A 14,401-nucleotide genomic window follows, 5' to 3' on the forward strand; every position below is an offset into this window, starting at 1 on the left:
GAGAGAGAGAGAGAGAGAGAGAGAGCGGAGGCCGTCTTTGAGTGTAGAGCACGTGTGTGGCTGGTGCTGAGAGAGAGAGAAAGGGAGGAGGGAGGGACGAGAGAGAGAGAGAGGGAGGGAGGGAGGGAGAGAGGGAGGGAGAGAGGGAGGGGGTGAGGTATTTAAGTGGCGGAGCAGGACAGCGCAGGCAGGCTCTGAACTCCTAGAGTGTGACGGGAGAGACGAGAGGAGAGGAGAGGAGAAGAAACAGAGCTGTGTGAAGCGGACAGGCGCGCACAGGCACACACTTCCACTCGCGCACACACACTTCCACACACACACACACACACAGATTCTCTCACTCGCGCAGACGCTCGCAAAAAAACACACTCAACTCACCCACCTGCAGGACTTCCTCCAAAAAAACTTGACCTCCGGAACCCCCCTCTCCTGCCGCCAGTCCGTGGCTCAGCTCTGCCCGAGGGGACTCTACCTTGACCCGAGCCTTCCTTCTGCCCCCCCCTCACGCCGGCTCCGCGCCGCATCCGTCCTCCATCCCCAGCCCACGCACGCCTCCGGCCCGGCCCTCTCGCCTGCTCGTCTTCTCTCCGCGCGGGGCGACCCAAACCCGAGAGGGGGGATGGTGGCACGGGGCGCCTCCGCCCTGGTCCTGGCCCGGGGCTGCTGTGCCCTGCTGACGCTGGGGCTGGTTCTGGGGGGCAGCGTGGATTTGGGGGGTCCGCCGGCGGGCTTCTACCCGCGCTTCAACCCCTTCTTCTTCCTGTGCACCCACCACGGCGAGCTGGAGGGGGCGGGCGCGGTGGCCGAGGGCACGGGCGAGGTGCTGCTCACCTTGCAGATCGCCGGGAACCCCTCCGCCTACATCCCGGGACAGGAGTACCAGGGTGAGTCCCAGAGAGAGAGAGAGAGAGAGAGAGAGAGGGAATGAGGAGTGTGAGAGAGAGAGAGAGGAAATGAGAGTATAAATTGTGTTCATTTCATTGTGTGTGTATGAGTGTGTGTGTGTGTGTGTGTGTGTTCATTTGCCAGGAATTTGTTGATAAATTGGCGTTGGGTTGATTGAGATGATATAGTTTGGTTTGTGATGTGTGCGTATGAAGAATTGGTAGAAATGTGTCCCATATGCCGAGGAAATAGAAGCTTAGTCTTTGTTGAAGCAGACAGACTCCGGCGTACATTTGTCTTCTGAGAAACATGTGCAAACTGATGGAGATGAATCGGAAAGAATGAATGTTTGTTTCACGTTCAAGCAATTATCAAGATAGTAAAATGCCTGTGCAATGCCAAAAGAAAAGTAAATAAACTTGCAGAATGGTTTAATAGATTACTAATAGCAGGATGATGTGATTGCCTGACTTTTGATGTGGGTGCCAAACTGTTGATTGTTTCTGATGGCGTATAGCTGAGTTGCATCGAAATGCACACTCCTCTCGATGAGAAACAGCAAACAGGAAAGGAAATCTCTCTTAGTGTAATTGCTCCAGTCTTCTGCATCTCACACCAGTTTCCATCTGAGCATATGATGTCCTGCTGGGGTGCTGTTTGACATGCAAGCTGCAGAGCTACGCTTTTGTGTGAGCCTGCTGTGTATGTGTGCTGGAGTATTTCATGTGTGTGTGTGTGTGTGTGTGTGCGTGCGCGCGCCCTGTGTGTGTTTATGTAACTGTGAAAAGTATTGATGAGGAGTGGGACTCATCGCTGTGATCCCACTGCTCCATGTGTAGGTGGTTTATCCTCGGGACAAACAGAGAGATCACACTCGCACGCACACACACATACACACACACACACACACACACACACACACACACACCACACATGCACTTGCTGAACAAGCGCAGGAGTGTGAGTGCGAGTGAGAGAGAGAAGGAGAGTGGGATGAGTGTAGCTTACAGAAATAAGATCAAGCAATCAGTAAATAACGTCAACAGCAGCAGAGAGAGAGAGAGTGAAAGAGAGAAAGGGAGAAAGAGAGAAAGAGAGAGTGACTAAGTGAGCGGAGAGAAGAGAAACACAGCCGAGGTGATGGAACCTTTCCCACACTAAATAAATACTCCAGCGCCTTTTGCACCTGGGATCAAGGTGCGACACTGGGAACATCAGTCCCGTTTTGCTGTCAGTAACGGTCCAGACCCCCTACACACGCACACACAAACTCATACATACACACACACACACACACACACACACACACACACACACACACTATCAGTCAGTCCAGTTCCCCTGTTAGTAACTGTCCCGAGCCCAGTGGCAGAGAGGTCACTGAACCAGAGGGAGGAAGATCAACTGTAGGAGGCGAGGAAGAGCGCGGGCCACAGGGAGGGTGTGTGGACCCAGATTCCCATGCGTCCCGTATTATAGCATGGGTTTGATCTGTTCAGTGTCTTTTGCATGAAACCAGAGGCTGGCATGCCTGTCTGTCTGTTTCTTGGAACAGATGGGGGGTTGTGTATCTCTCTCTCTCTCTCTCTGTTTCTTTATCTCTCTCTCTCTCTATTTCTCTCTCGGTCTTTCTTTCTCATGTGGGTGTCCTTCAGCGCCGGGCGGCTCAGCGCTACAGAGCGTTGCCCCGATTTACTCCACTTGGGACTATTTTGGACGCACTTGTGCGACCTTCTAATGTCAACAAAGCCGGACGAGTTAGTTCTTAATGGTGGAAAAAAGGGATGATTGAAAACAAGAGAGAGAGAGCGAGAGAGAGAAAAGAGAAACAGATAAAGAGAGAGAGAGAGAGAGAGAGAGAGAGAGAGAGAGAGATCCATCTCTGAAAAACAGCACTCAAGCTCTGCGCCGCGAGTGAATCACCCTGTCAGGAGCGGAGGGTTTGTTAGGATCTCGGCGGCAGCGAGGAGATTTGAATAACCAGCTTTAGCGAGCGGAGCACAGTCAGGTCTAAATCATTAGCATGAGAGATGGAGGGGTGTGTGTGTGTGTGTGCGTGTGTGTGTGTGTGTGTGTGTGTGTGTGTGTAGGGGTGTGTGCACTGCTCTGGGAGAAGGGGGGGATACAGATTTAAATAGTAGGCATTAGGACTGGTGGGAGGGGGGATTTAAATGACTAACTAGAGAACTGAGTGGTGTGGAATAGGAGGGGAGGGGTGGATAGACAGGAGAGGAGAGGAGAGAACCGGAGAGGAGAGGAGAGAGGAAAGGAGGAGAGAGGAGAAAAGAGGAGAGGAGAAGAGAGAGGATAGGAGTGAGGAGAAAAGAGAAGAGAGGAGGGGAGAGGAGAGGAGAGTAGAGGAGCGGACGGCTTAGAATCAATGGATAGATGGTGCACTCTTCTAGCATGTTCTACTGTATCCACGAGGCATGATGAGGCATGATAAGGCTTGTGAACTGACATGTCTATCCCACTGCTTTGAACGGAAAATACCAGGTGTTCACAGGCAAGTTTTGCCTCTCACAATCTGGTCCTTTTTTGCACTTGTCTATAGTTTCTGTTTTTTTATGTTTTTTTTTTTTTTTTTTAACTCTGGCCACTATGGTCTTCTGGTCATATAACTTGGTTTGATAAATATTAGGCTATGTTTAATGGCATATGAAATTATAAAAAGGAGTTTTCTGTCAATTAAACACACATACACACACACACACACACACACACACACACACACACACACACACACACACACACACACTCATGTTGTAGGGAAAGCCACAGGCAGCTATTGTGTGACTACCTTGCCATCCATCCATCGAGCCTTCCCTTCCCCCCTGTATATGTAGCTGCTATACCCCCAGAGCAGTGCTCCTCTGCCGGGCTGAGAGAGCCAGAGAGCTCGGGGGGTGCCCATGCTCTGGAGCCTCTTTTGGCTTGGCCAGGGCAGGGCCCCGATGGTGGCAGAGGGCAAAATGATTGTGGCACTGGCACTGCCCTGGAGAAGGCGGGAGCCAGCTGGCAGAGAGAGAGAGAGAGAGAGAGAGAGAGATGGAGAGGAAAAGAGAGAGGGAGAAGAAGAGCGAGAGGGAGAGAGAGAGAGAGAGAGAGAGAGGAAGCTGTTTATCCATCTCATGCTGAGTTTCCACTTGGCCTGTCTAAAGCCAGGGCTTTCCCCTGTCTGCGTTTTGTTTGGTTGGCTTAAGTTCACAATCTTTTATTTACTCCACTTCTTTTATCCCACTTCCAGCTCCTTTAAGCCCTTTATTCATGTGCACAGTGCGGCTGCATTGTCTATGGAAAGTGAGGAAACAATGCTGCGCATTGAGCCAGAACGGCCACTTCATTTTTGCACATCCGGAAAGATGATCCTCCCCAAATGGCTGCTCTTCACTTTACAGTAACAGGGAGAGCTCTTTACCATGGCAGACTGGTTGTAATTAATTGGTCTCATCTCATGATCTCTCTCTCTCTCTCTCTCTCTCTCTCTCTCTCTCTCTCTGTCTATCCCTATCTCCTCTCCTGTCCTCCCTGTTTGAAATGAATTATATGGTTAGTGTTGTGCGTGAGTGCTCGTGCTGTGCTGTGCTGTGTTGTGTTCCGTAGTACAAGGCGGGGGCTTTTTATGTGTCTGGATCGGTCTGTGTGTGTGTGCATGTGTGCACGCGAGCGTGTGTGTGTGTGTGTGTGTGTATGTGTATGCAGGAAGGCCTGTTGCTGTGGAGAGAGAGAGAGAGAGAGCGAGAGAGAGAAAAAAAGCGCAACAAAGAGATGTTGAGTATACACCCACACTGTATCTAGAAAACAGCCTGCTCTTGTGATCCTTCTAAAAGCTCTAATTCCGCTGTGTTTTGGAGAGCCCACCGCTGCTGATTCTTTATACATGAGCACGAGGAGCGAAGTGGGCACAGGGAGTCGGAGCCCACACGGGGCATCGGCGGAGAAATGCCCGCACCTCCCTTGCCCTGCGGTGCCACTGGGCACATGTGTGGATGTGGGAGCGAAAGGAAGCGCTTGTGTGAGAGGAGAGAGAATGAATCTTATCAGCCGTCAGAGATGGCGTGAGAGCGATAAGAGTGAGAGAGAGAGTGATAGAGAGAGAGAGAAAGAGAGAGGGAATAAAGGAGATGGTGCGGGAGCTGGAGAGCAGAGAGAGGATGTTGAGAACAGTATGCGCAGTATTTGGGAGATAATGGAAAAGCTTGACTGGGGGAATGGAATGGCACATTTATGTCCTTGGCAGTTTTGCTTTTTAAAAAGCTGGGATAGAAAAGGTGTAACTAGGAGGTGAAAATGTTGGACAAGAGAACAACTCTTCTCCAAGTCAAAATTGCCTGTGTGTGTGTGTGTGTGTGTGTATGTGTGTTTGTGTGTAAGTGTGTGTGCGTATGGGTGTGTCTTTACTGGACGATGGCATGTTTATTTTTCCTGCTTGTGGTTGCGTGGAGTGTTGCTGGAGCGTGGCTGTGTCAGGTAGAGCCAGACTGTGTGTGTGTGTGTGTGGTTGTGTGTGTGTGTGTGTGTGTGTGTGTGTGTGCATGCATGCGTGTGTGCCTGTGTGCATTAGTGTGTGTGTGTGTGTGTGTATGTGTGTGTATGCGTGTGTGTGTGTGTGCATGCATGTGTGTGTGCTTGTGTGTATTTGTGTGTGTGTGTGTGTGTGTTCTTGTGTGCATTAGTGTGTGTGTGTGTCCGCTGCAGGTTCTCAGGTAGGGCATCCCTCCTCCAGCCTACCCATTGTTCCAGCACGCTGTTCGCACCCAAACAGTAAACAGCGCTAATTGCCTTGAATGGGAGAGCCGTGCGTGAGAGAGCAGTGGGGGGTGGGTGGAAGAAGAGATGAGGGTGGGGGGGGAGAGAAAGGGACCATTTTAGTGTGGCCACTAGACCTAATGACCGCCGCTTATCTTCCGACGGTAGTAACAATAGCATTTGAGTCCTGATGTCTCACTTAGAATGACCAAAGTGAGCTGAAGCATAAAGAGGATTGCATGTACATTTGGACACGGGGCTGAACAGCAGCCTTAATGGCATCTGGAGATAAACTCCCCTTATCTGAGGTGCCAAACAGCCCGCGGATGTGTATTGCGTAAGGATAGGATGTACGATAATGTCTTTTATTAGACCAGACAAATCCCCTCCCTCCCGTTGTTCTAACACCCAACAAGCTTGCGGTCAAGGCAGCAGTCTGCAATTTGATTCTAAATGCAATGCGGTTGAGTATGCAGGGTGCAAAATATACTGCATGCTGGTGTGTTGCGTGTAGTTAATGTCATTCAAAAAGGTTCTTGTGAGACATTTCTTTCTGACGAGATCAAATACGTAGCGAGAAAATTGCCCCCGTCGGAAAATAACACTCTGCTGTGTTAGTACGTCTGTTTGGCCAGAGAGCTGAAGATGGTTGTCATGAATGTGGTGAGATTTTCAAAAGTGGTCCAAATTGCACGGCTCGTCTTTTGTGTCCAGAATGACGGCTTTTCAGCGCCTGGGCTCTGGCTGTGACGCTCGGCTGACCTTGGAGGGGTCGTTGCTCTCTCTGCCCTCTGACCCTGAAACGTTTCACGGGGGCTTAAAGGATGGTGTTTCCTGAAAGGATGGCAAATTGGTTAGATTGGTGCATAATGGAGAATGTTTGACACACACAAACACAGACACACACGCACAGACACACACAGACACACAGACACACACACACACACACACACACACACACGCGCGCACGCACAATGAGAATATTTTCAATTTCATACCAAATCCTCACAGGCTGTCAAAACTGTCTAGAACCATCTGAGTGGCTTTGATACTGAAAATGAGTCATGGACGGAACCTTCCAAACAAGGACATTGTTGATAGAACAATACCCATGATTCCCAAGCTGTGCTGCTTTTACAGTAATCTATAGAAAAGGCACTCTTCGGTTTGCGGTTTGAGAGGACTGCGATATTAAATGGAAAAATGCAACTAGTTTCGGAATGATAGAGAGACTCTCAGTCATATAGCACTCAAGGGTGGGTCGCTGGCCTACTTTTAGACGGACAGACAAACAGGCCGAGAGACAGACAGACAGACAGGCAGGCAGGCAGAGAAACTGTGAAGGGCAGGAGAGAAAGAGAGAGAGAGAGAGAGAGTGAGAGCGAAATTGAGGGAGTTTTAATGGTTGGATAGTGCTCTCCTGTGCGAAGGAGAAAAAGCGGCCCTCTTAATGGCTTCAGCCCTTTTCAAGAGGTTTGAACCCCGCAAGTTCACCATCCATCGGGACTTTGTTATTTATTTAATTATTTATTTTTAAATCCACTCAGCTTCCAGCTGCTCAGAGGGAGAGTGGGTCAGGGCCCAGTCGGAGAGACGGGAGTGTTTCGCCGCGGTCAGTCCTGTTTGGGACTTGTGTGTCTCTGGGCGTGTGTCTTATCCGTCTTACAGTACTTCTCACAAGAATTAGAGCTCTTCGTCTCTCCCCGTCAGTGTGTGTTGTATGTGTGTGTGTGTGTGTGTGTGACGTTCAGAGATGTTTTAAGCGTTGGAAAATTAGACTTAGTGGCACACACTGGCGGTACAATAAGGAGAGAGAGTGACAGAGAGAGTGATAAATAAATCCCCAAATAGATATGTCCATCTGTCCTCCTCCTCCGTCTCCTCTTCCGACGACCCTTGTCCTTTTTTGCAGCACCAGATGGATAAGAACAGAGAATTGAGAATTCATCTGGAGGGGTTTTTATTGTTTTATTGTTTGTTCATAGACATGACTGGGGCCCCTCTTGTCAACGACGGAGACAGATATGGACACACCTACACCTAATTTGGTTACGCAATCAATCACGTTTGCCAAAGGGGTCACTAGACGGGCCAAGCGCTCCACCCACTACGGATCCGTCCACTGATCCCCAGACTATTGACCGGTCCGTAGGGAGTTGAGCGGGCTGTTAGTCCCTTCTTACGGAGCCAAGAGGGAAGCCCCCGGACACATGCTCATGGAAGTGGGTCATGTCTCTGCACCATTGTCTAGTGTTTGATCAGATAGCGGCGCGGAGGGAGAATGGACACACGGGCCGTCCTGATAGCCGACAAGAATGGGCCAGAGGAAGAGGGCTTTCCAATGAGACCAACAGATGAGCTTCCTCCAGTGAGGAGTGCTGGCTGCGCTATGCTAAAGCATGCTGCACATAGTCTCGTAGAGTCTAAAGCCAATGTTTGGGGGCATTTATGCATTTATGAATTTAAATGTTGTTTTTAAGGCATGATACAGTAATTTAAATAAATCCATGTGTGGCTCACAGTATTTAGAACCATGATCAAACATTTGGCTTGCTTTATCTTGTGTGAATGAGGTTGGTGATTTCTTTGACTGGTTCTATTTGAAGGATGCTCCAATATGTCAACATTTTGTGACACTTATCTACCACCAGCAACCACAGTTATGGTAAAGACCAGAATAAAGTAAAAGAAATGTACAATCAAGAGACACAAATCACCGACTTCATTGTGAAGCAGTGGTCTTTTCTCACACACATGTGCGCGGGTGTGAAAGCAGCATGGGGCTGCACGTCGTCCACTCCAAATGAATCCATCACATCTGGACATGGGCATCACGTCAGATAGCAGTGATGGCGCTGCACCCTGCCAGTGTGGCGCCAGGTGTCGTCGCTAAGTGTGAAGCATGGGCAGCCCGCGTGCCAGCGTGAACGCGCCCTGCCATTGCCACTGCCACTGCCCCTGCCACTGCCCCTGCCAGGCATCTGCATGGGTTTGTGCCCCACGCCAGTCTTATCTGGGCAGACGCCTCTGGCTTACAGGGCTCTCATCTCTCATTCTCACTGTCCCAATGTCCCATTCTTCCCTGCTCCCCTTCTGTCTTACGCCTGGGACCAAAATGGCTTTTAACGGTGAAAATGATGTGTTTGTGCGTGTGTGTTTCTCTCTGTGTGTGTGTGTGTGTGTGTGTGTGTGTGTGTGTGTGTGTAGGGGTGAGGGTTGCTCGTGTGTGCCCATGTCTGAGTGTTTCAGTTTGGTGCTTTCCATACATTGCTTCACTCCTGCTCTTTGGGTCTTAACTCCTGGATTTATGTAGCATACAGTACATACAGTACGCACATACCGTGCCTCTGTAGCGAAGTGAGACAGAACGCCACCCTCTCCCAGGCTGCAAAGCCCCCGCTAACATGCTTTGCTAACATGCTGAGGGGAGTCACTTAACGCCGCTGCTGCTGTGATCTACAGCCCATTCAGATAACAGCTCCACCAGCCTGGCGTGGCCCGTGCCAAGTCGCTCCGCCGAGGCCAATGGCGCTCGCGCCGCTCGCTACCATGGCTGGAAACATCAGCCTGAGAGCCTTCCACCCGCTCAGCCGTCCAGCCTATTTACGACCACTCTGCCAGCCTGCTCTTCAGAGCCCCCAGCCCAGCCCGGCCCAGCGCAACATCTGTCCCCATTAACCACTCTGATGGCACCAAATGGGTATAAATGTTGGGGCTCTCTAATCAGCTTGTGGCGCAGGAATGCCACGCACCACACGCTGCCAGCTTCCTCTATGAAGCGTTATGGTTTTGTGTGTGTGTGTGTGTGTGTGTGTGTGTGTGTGTGTGTGTGTGTGTGTGTGCGCTGCGACTCAAACTGAGAACAACAATGCATCTGAAAATGTGATGGGTTGCGTTTTTTGGTCCTAAATAACGTGCATGAGGATGGCTTGTGGACCTAGACAATGGGCTGGAGCTCGCTAATGGATGCCGTTCATTTTTCCCCGTAAAGTAGCGTGTCTAATTAAGTCCTCTTTGAGAGATGATGGATCCTTTTAGCACCGGTGACCTGCCCTCCCCCCCTCCCTTCTCCCCTCCCCTTGTTGTCTCTCTCCACCCCCCCGACTCCACCCCCCCCCCCTCTCGTGGGCTCGGAGAGCTTGATTTGCATGAGCTTCACTGGAGTGGTGGTGTCAGCTCAGCCAATGGCCCGGGCCCTTGTTTAGAAAGGAGACAGCTACACCAGTCTATCCTCCTCCTCCTCCTCCTCCTCCTCTTCCTCCTCCTCCTGCGCTGCTGCCCCTTCTGCTCGTTACAGTGGTGGTGGAGTTGGTGGTGGTGGTGGTGGTGATGGAGGTGGTAGTGATGGAGGTGGTGGTGGGTGGAGGTGGTGGTGGTGGATGGCTCTCCCGGCGTTTGCATTCAGCTCCGTGTAATCCGTGCCCTGGGGCGGCGTGTCGTCGGTGCTGATAGCATTCAGCCTGGCCAACGCCATTCAGCGCTCCCACGTACTCCGACAACAGAGGAAGGCAGCCCGGAGCGTGCATCAGCGGCCGGATTAGCACTCTTGCTCTCTCTCTCTCTCTCACCCCCCCTCTCTCTCTCGCACACACACCCTCTGTCTCTCCCTCTGTCTCTCCCTCTCTCTCTCTCTCTCTCTCTCTCTCTCTCTCTCACTCTCTCTCAACCCCCCTCTCTCTCTCTCACACACACACACACACACTCTCTCTCTCTCTCTCTCTCTCTCTCTCTCCCTCCCTGGTCTCCATCAAATGCCCCAGCCCCGCACACCACACCAAGCGCCATGGCTGGAGATGGAAGCCTGGTGAGGGGAGATTACAACTGTCTGTGAAAGCCGGGCTCGTCTGATGTGAGACATGCCCCCCCCCCCCCCCCCCCCCTACCTTATGCTCCCCCCCCCCCCTCTGGGATCTGGTACTTTTCCCCTACCAACCCTCACCATCATCCACCAACCATAACCAAACAATGATACTCCCTCACCCCTCCCCCACCTGACGCCCCTGTGCCGTATCCATGGCTGATAACCCTCACAGCTAACGCACGGTGACTACGGGCTGAGATGGAACCTCGTGGAACCTTCTGGAAGGAAAGTTTCGGAATAAACGCCACTCAGAACGTTCCCATAAGTGCATCCCAGTACATAAGGGTCATCAAACATGTAAGAGTGGACTAAAATTAGTGGCCTGACTGGACGGTCGTCCTCTCGTAAAAATCCTGAAGTGCCGGTAAACATCCTTCAGGCTAAGAGCTGTTGACCTGGGACCAGGAACACTCTCCAAGAGGATGTGCAAAGCAAAGTGGAGACTGAAGTGTGTTGGAAATGTGCCAGGGGTCTTGAGCAAGATGACCCACATGCAGGCTGAACGCCCTGGTGCCCCTCGAACATGTGTTAATCATCTAATAGGACCTGCAGAACAGGCAGATCGGGAAGAGGCAGGGATAACATCTGACCCCTGGGGGAGTGGAGTGGAATGGGCGCAGTGCTGCTTTAGATGAGCCTGGTGTGTCTTTAATGCGCTGTCACACTGCCTGCAGGTAAATAATTGGCACCACAGGGTGTGTGTGTGTGTGTGTGTGTGAGAGAGAGAGAGAGAGAGAGAGAGAGAGAGAGAGAGAGAGAGAGAGAGAGAGAGAGAGAGAGAGAGAGAGAGAGAGAGAGAGTGTGTGTGTGTGTGTGTGTGTGTGTGTGTGTTAAAAAGGAGAGTGGATATGAAACATCACCTTTGTGTTGATGTCTTATTTTTATTCTGGGGAAGCTTCTGGAGTCCCACGTGGAGCGCTTGCGTTTGGCATCACCCACTGAGCTGAGCGAGGCCCGCTGTCCTGAGAGGGTTTTCTCCCGGGCAGAGGAAGGTGGGAAATTAAAGTGGCTCTCACCTCAGCCTCGCCACAATTACCACAGTCACACACACACACACACACACACACACACACACACACACACATACATACGCATGTGCACATACACACATACACACACGCACACACGCTTACACATGCACACACATACTCACACACACAATGAGCAATGGCTGCCAGTAGGTTCCAGCTCTTGTCAATAGATGTGGCTGTGTGTTATGAGGGGATCCTTTTTCTCTCCAGCGGAGAAATCTGGGGCACTGGGTCTCTCTGAGCCATCGATTAGATGATTCTGCGTTCAGCAGCTGCACTCGGGATGGGGAGGAGAGTGTGTGTGTGCCTGCGTTAAGCCCGCTCGGGTGATTAAGAATGGTTCATCCAGGGAGGGGAGGAGGGTGTAGTGTGTGTAGTGTGTGTGTGTGTGTGTGTGTGTGCCTGCGTTAAGCCCGCTCGGGTGATTAAGAATGGTGCATCCAGGGAGCCGCTCCCCATTGATCAGGTGCCAGTCGAGGCTCACAGCTCTCCCTCATTACCCAAGAGCGACCTCTTAATTAGAAATCAATCCCCAGCACTCATCTCAACACCCCCAGCTCACTTCTGGGACACTTCCTGCACTGTGAGGTGGCCCTGAAGAGGAGTGATGGAGGCACTGACGAGCTTGTCCACTGTTGGCCTACACAAAGTGCTACATAGAAGCAAAAATTGCTCTATTACTAGCTGTGCTGTATGTTTGCCTGGCTGGTCAAGGATCAGAGAAATGTGCTCAGACAAACGTCATAATCAGAATCTAATTGTTGATTGTTGTTAAATTTGAATTTGCTCTGACACCCATTTCCAATTTTCAATATACCCATGAACCAATCACAATCTCTTATCCGACATGGGGCAGGCGTCTGATGACATGGCCCATGGTGACAGGGTTAAATAGATTTGGACGTGTATTTTCTTTGGAACTGAGTAAGCAACAGCTTTTAAAAGCTAAAAGTCTAAAGAAAAAGACAGAGAGATGATCTTAACCGACATATTTCTAGGTGTCAGCTTTGCTGGACTGAGCCATGAAGCTTTTGATGTTTCGCCGTCGATGACGCGATGGGAACACGCGGTTCGCAGATGTTCTCTGAACTGCGCCAGCGGTACGTCAGGGTGTATTTTTAGGAGCGGCGTTTTGTGAGTGCGTTGTCAGAGACAGCGTGTGCATCTTTCTTTTTTTTCTTTCAAATATCACATTACGGAAGATGGTCTCCCACCAACGTCCCAGGATGCAGCTGAGCAGGACTACGCAAGCGAAGGGAGACAAGAGTGCGACATGAATGAGAGGAGGGGGAGGAGAGGAGAAAGGAGTGGAGAGGAGAGGAGAGGAGAGGAGTGGAGAAGAAAGGAGTGGAGAGGAGAGGAGTGGAGAAAAGAGGAGAGGAGATGAGAGGAGAGGAGAGGAGTGGAGAAGAGAGGAGAGGAGAAGAGAGGGGGAAATGACAGACACACTTTGCCCAGGCAAAAAGCCTCTTCCGACACGGCGACTCCATTATTCATACTAGAGCTATTATATCCAGCCGATGTGAGGAGAGAGAGAGAGTGTGTGTGTGTGTGTGTGTGTGACGCAGGGGACTCTGGTTACAAGACAACACCCTGGGGGTAATGGAGCCTGTTGTCTGGGCCCCAACGCGGGAGACGAGCAGAGGCGGTTACGGGTCTTTTACCCACCGCACATCCGCCCGCCCGCTCGCCTGCCCACCAGCCTGTCGCCGTCTGCTCCTCTGTAATGCCGCAACTCGAGGCAGCCGCGTGGGCCTGCGTGACGTGTGTGTGTGTGTGTGTCTCGACACGCTCCTAATGGATTTTTTTTAACCAAACGCCAGCCGAAATAAAAATGGCATCAATTCTTCAGCGTTCTTCATAAACCCGTAATGAGCTTCTTGCAGCACGGCTCGTCTTGGAAAACGTGTAAGCTGGGGTTGTTGGGCGAGTAAAAGTTGGCGCTCAAGTTTTTTCTCGCACCCCTCGTAGAAGGAGCGAAACGATGGTAGATAGATAGTGTGTTTTTTCCAGCGGGCGTCAGCGCAAATGCCGTTGGCCTTGGAGCTCATCTAAACTGCAGTTTGAAGTGTCAAACCCAGGAGAGGCGCCAGGAATGGGGCAGGTGCTGCAAAAATAACAAACATTATTCTCTTTCATCTTCAGCGAGGCCTTTTTTTTCCTTTTTTTTTTTATCACATCTCACATCACGCCCGCTTTCTCTCTCTCTCTCTCTCCGCTGCACGTCTCTCGTGGGGATATTGTAGTAAGGCTGAGTACTTGTTGAGTTGTGATTCTGACCGATTCTTGAGCTCGGCACAAAGAGAGTGGGCATGAGCTCTACGAGGGAATCGCTGGTTTATGGGTTGAACTTGGCGCGTATGGCGGCTTCAAAAGCCCACCGCGCATTTCTATTTCATGTCCTTCGGGTGAACCTGAGTTTTACCGAGTAAAACTCCAGCGGTAAAACACATGTCTTACGCGTTATCATCTACAAACATTACACATATTTACACCAAACATGCCCCTTTATGAGACTGGCACTTTCAACTCCTGGCGGGTTCTTCTGCAGCTCTCTGTAGCAGCATCTTTATTGAAAACAGGCCTCCTAAAACTCATACACCCCCCTCAAACACACACACACACACACACACACACACACACACACAGAGACTCTTTCTAGCATGTTTACAATTGGAGAATGTCAAGTCAGCCTTGCACGACAGCTCACTGAACTATGCGGTGACATGAACTATGGGCTGTGTGAAATGGCAAGGAGCAACCAAGCCTCAACCACTCTTAACAGCACCATCCCATAATACCAAAGGGCCCCATGGCTACGAGTTCAGGTCTCTTGCTCTTGCTTGGTCCAGGGGGAGTTGGGAGAGCTGAATGC

At 50.9% G+C, this 14,401-nt stretch overlaps 1 protein-coding gene across 1 annotated transcript in view; it reads left to right on the plus strand.

Annotated features, from left to right (window-relative positions):
• The first annotated feature begins 247 nt into the window (after positions 1 to 247).
• Positions 248 to 14,401, plus strand: part of reln (reelin) — a 137,864-nt gene continuing 123,710 nt past the window's right edge. The window contains exon 1 of the mRNA XM_062547073.1: positions 248 to 884. Coding sequence (XP_062403057.1) covers positions 620 to 884 — 265 coding nt within the window. The 5' untranslated portion in view covers positions 248 to 619. The remainder of the gene's footprint in view (positions 885 to 14,401) is intronic.

The sequence above is a fragment of the Sardina pilchardus genome, chromosome 10, assembly GCF_963854185.1.
Source record: "Sardina pilchardus chromosome 10, fSarPil1.1, whole genome shotgun sequence".
Classification (NCBI taxonomy): domain Eukaryota; kingdom Metazoa; phylum Chordata; class Actinopteri; order Clupeiformes; family Clupeidae; genus Sardina; species Sardina pilchardus.